Source organism: Telmatherina bonti (genome assembly GCF_933228915.1).
Source record: "Telmatherina bonti genome assembly, chromosome: 22".
In the NCBI taxonomy this organism is placed as follows: domain Eukaryota; kingdom Metazoa; phylum Chordata; class Actinopteri; order Atheriniformes; family Telmatherinidae; genus Telmatherina; species Telmatherina bonti.
This window is the reverse complement of record NC_136631.1, coordinates 15,195,409-15,196,953: the sequence shown is the minus strand read 5'-3', so window position 1 is coordinate 15,196,953 and position 1,545 is coordinate 15,195,409. Positions and strand designations below refer to the sequence as shown.

The 1,545-nt window shown below is 38.1% G+C and overlaps 1 protein-coding gene across 1 annotated transcript in view; it reads right to left on the bottom strand.

The window, feature by feature from the left end:
• Positions 1–736: 736 nt before the first annotated feature.
• The window catches only part of gpx2 (glutathione peroxidase 2), a gene marked incomplete at both ends in the record, with an annotated part of 1,513 nt that continues 704 nt past the window's right edge, over positions 737–1,545 (bottom strand). Inside the window, one exon of the mRNA XM_079262452.1 lies at positions 737–1,090. Within this exon, the coding sequence (XP_079118578.1) occupies positions 737–1,090 (354 nt within the window). The remainder of the gene's footprint in view (positions 1,091–1,545) is intronic.

Genomic DNA, 1,545 nt, shown 5'->3' with positions numbered 1-1,545 from the left:
CCTAAGTGTGTGATTTAGGACTCATCTTTAGCCAGCACTGTGGCAGTAATGCGTTCTTGCTGCTTGCTGCATAGTCTACTGCTCTCAGCAAAGTTTATTTGGAAATGCAGCCTTGGTTATTTAAAAGAGTGTACTGCAGGTCAGGATACACAATACTAAAAGCCTGCAAGTTATTTTCAAGGGCGTTTAATATGATTCCACCTTCTTAACGCTTTATTACAAGCCATGTTATTCCTTTGCTACACCTACTTTTGTCACACTTGGGAGCAAAAGGGAGCACATCTTCGTGGAGACTTGGTCTTTGATGTGGTTCGGTTAGGGAAGCACTTCAGTGAGAGACAAGTTCGATTTTACAGGGTTTAGTGTGTTATTTTAGTGCTAATATTTGTGTGTGTGTGTTTTGAATTTTAATTCATAAAAGCATGACTGAAGTTATGTTTGAACAATTAAATGAGTAGCACCATCTGCTGGCAACACTAGCAAAGGACCAGAAACTAAAAGAAAAGCATCCCTTGTGAAAATGCTTTCTCTTCTTTGGTCACAGTTTGAAAAATACAAAGAATACAGTCTTCCACTACTTTTAAGGACTTACAGAATCTCAGATGATACTCCCTCAGCTTTTTAGAATATCACCCTCATTTATTAAGGCTTAAAAGTATGGAGGGCCGCTTGTCAACTCTGACAGTTATGGATGAGAAGCCATTAGGAGGAAGAGGAGGAGGAGAGGGAGCTATTCTTAGGCTTTGGTTAACTTTAACAGTCTTTGAATATCAGGTTCTATGTCAATGGTGGGGAACTTCTTGCTGTATCTTTTAAAAGGTTCGCCCTCCGGCCCAATGAGGAACTTCTCAAAGTTCCAGGAGATGTCCGTCCTGCTAATGGGACTCCAAACCAGAAACTTGGGATCCTGCATGAGGGAACTGGGGTCATCATCAGGATAGGGGAGTTTGTCTTTCAGATAGGCAAAGACTGGATGCGTGTTTGTTCCATTGACATCGCACTTCTCAAAGATGGTGAAGTTGGGTTTGAAGCCACCACCTGGACGCACATGCTGCAGTGAATTTAGGATCTCACCATTGGTGCAGTTCTCCTGCAAAACACACATGATGATAAAATTCAGGGAAGCAAGAAATTGGGTTTTGGTAAATATGCCAAAACTCGTATTTATTTTTGACTGTTTGAGAGAACATCAAGACTGTCCTGTAATGGAATCTGTTTCATATATGTACTTATTTGGGAAAATGAGGCTCATGCTTGAAGGTAGAGTATGTAAGATTTTCAATATTTTCAAAATAAATTAACTAAAAAAATAACTACAATCATAATTAGATCGTTTTTTTAAAACATCTAGGTTCCAGTCTGTCCATATTTGATGCCTTATTAAATTACAAGTTTAATTAATGACAAAGACCCTTCTTAAATGTTTGCCTACCAGTAAAAAAAATGTGCTTTTTGTCATTTGTCATTAATTAAACTTGTAATTTAATAACGCATCAAATATGGACAGACTGGAACCAACATGTTAAAAAAAATTATCTAATTGTG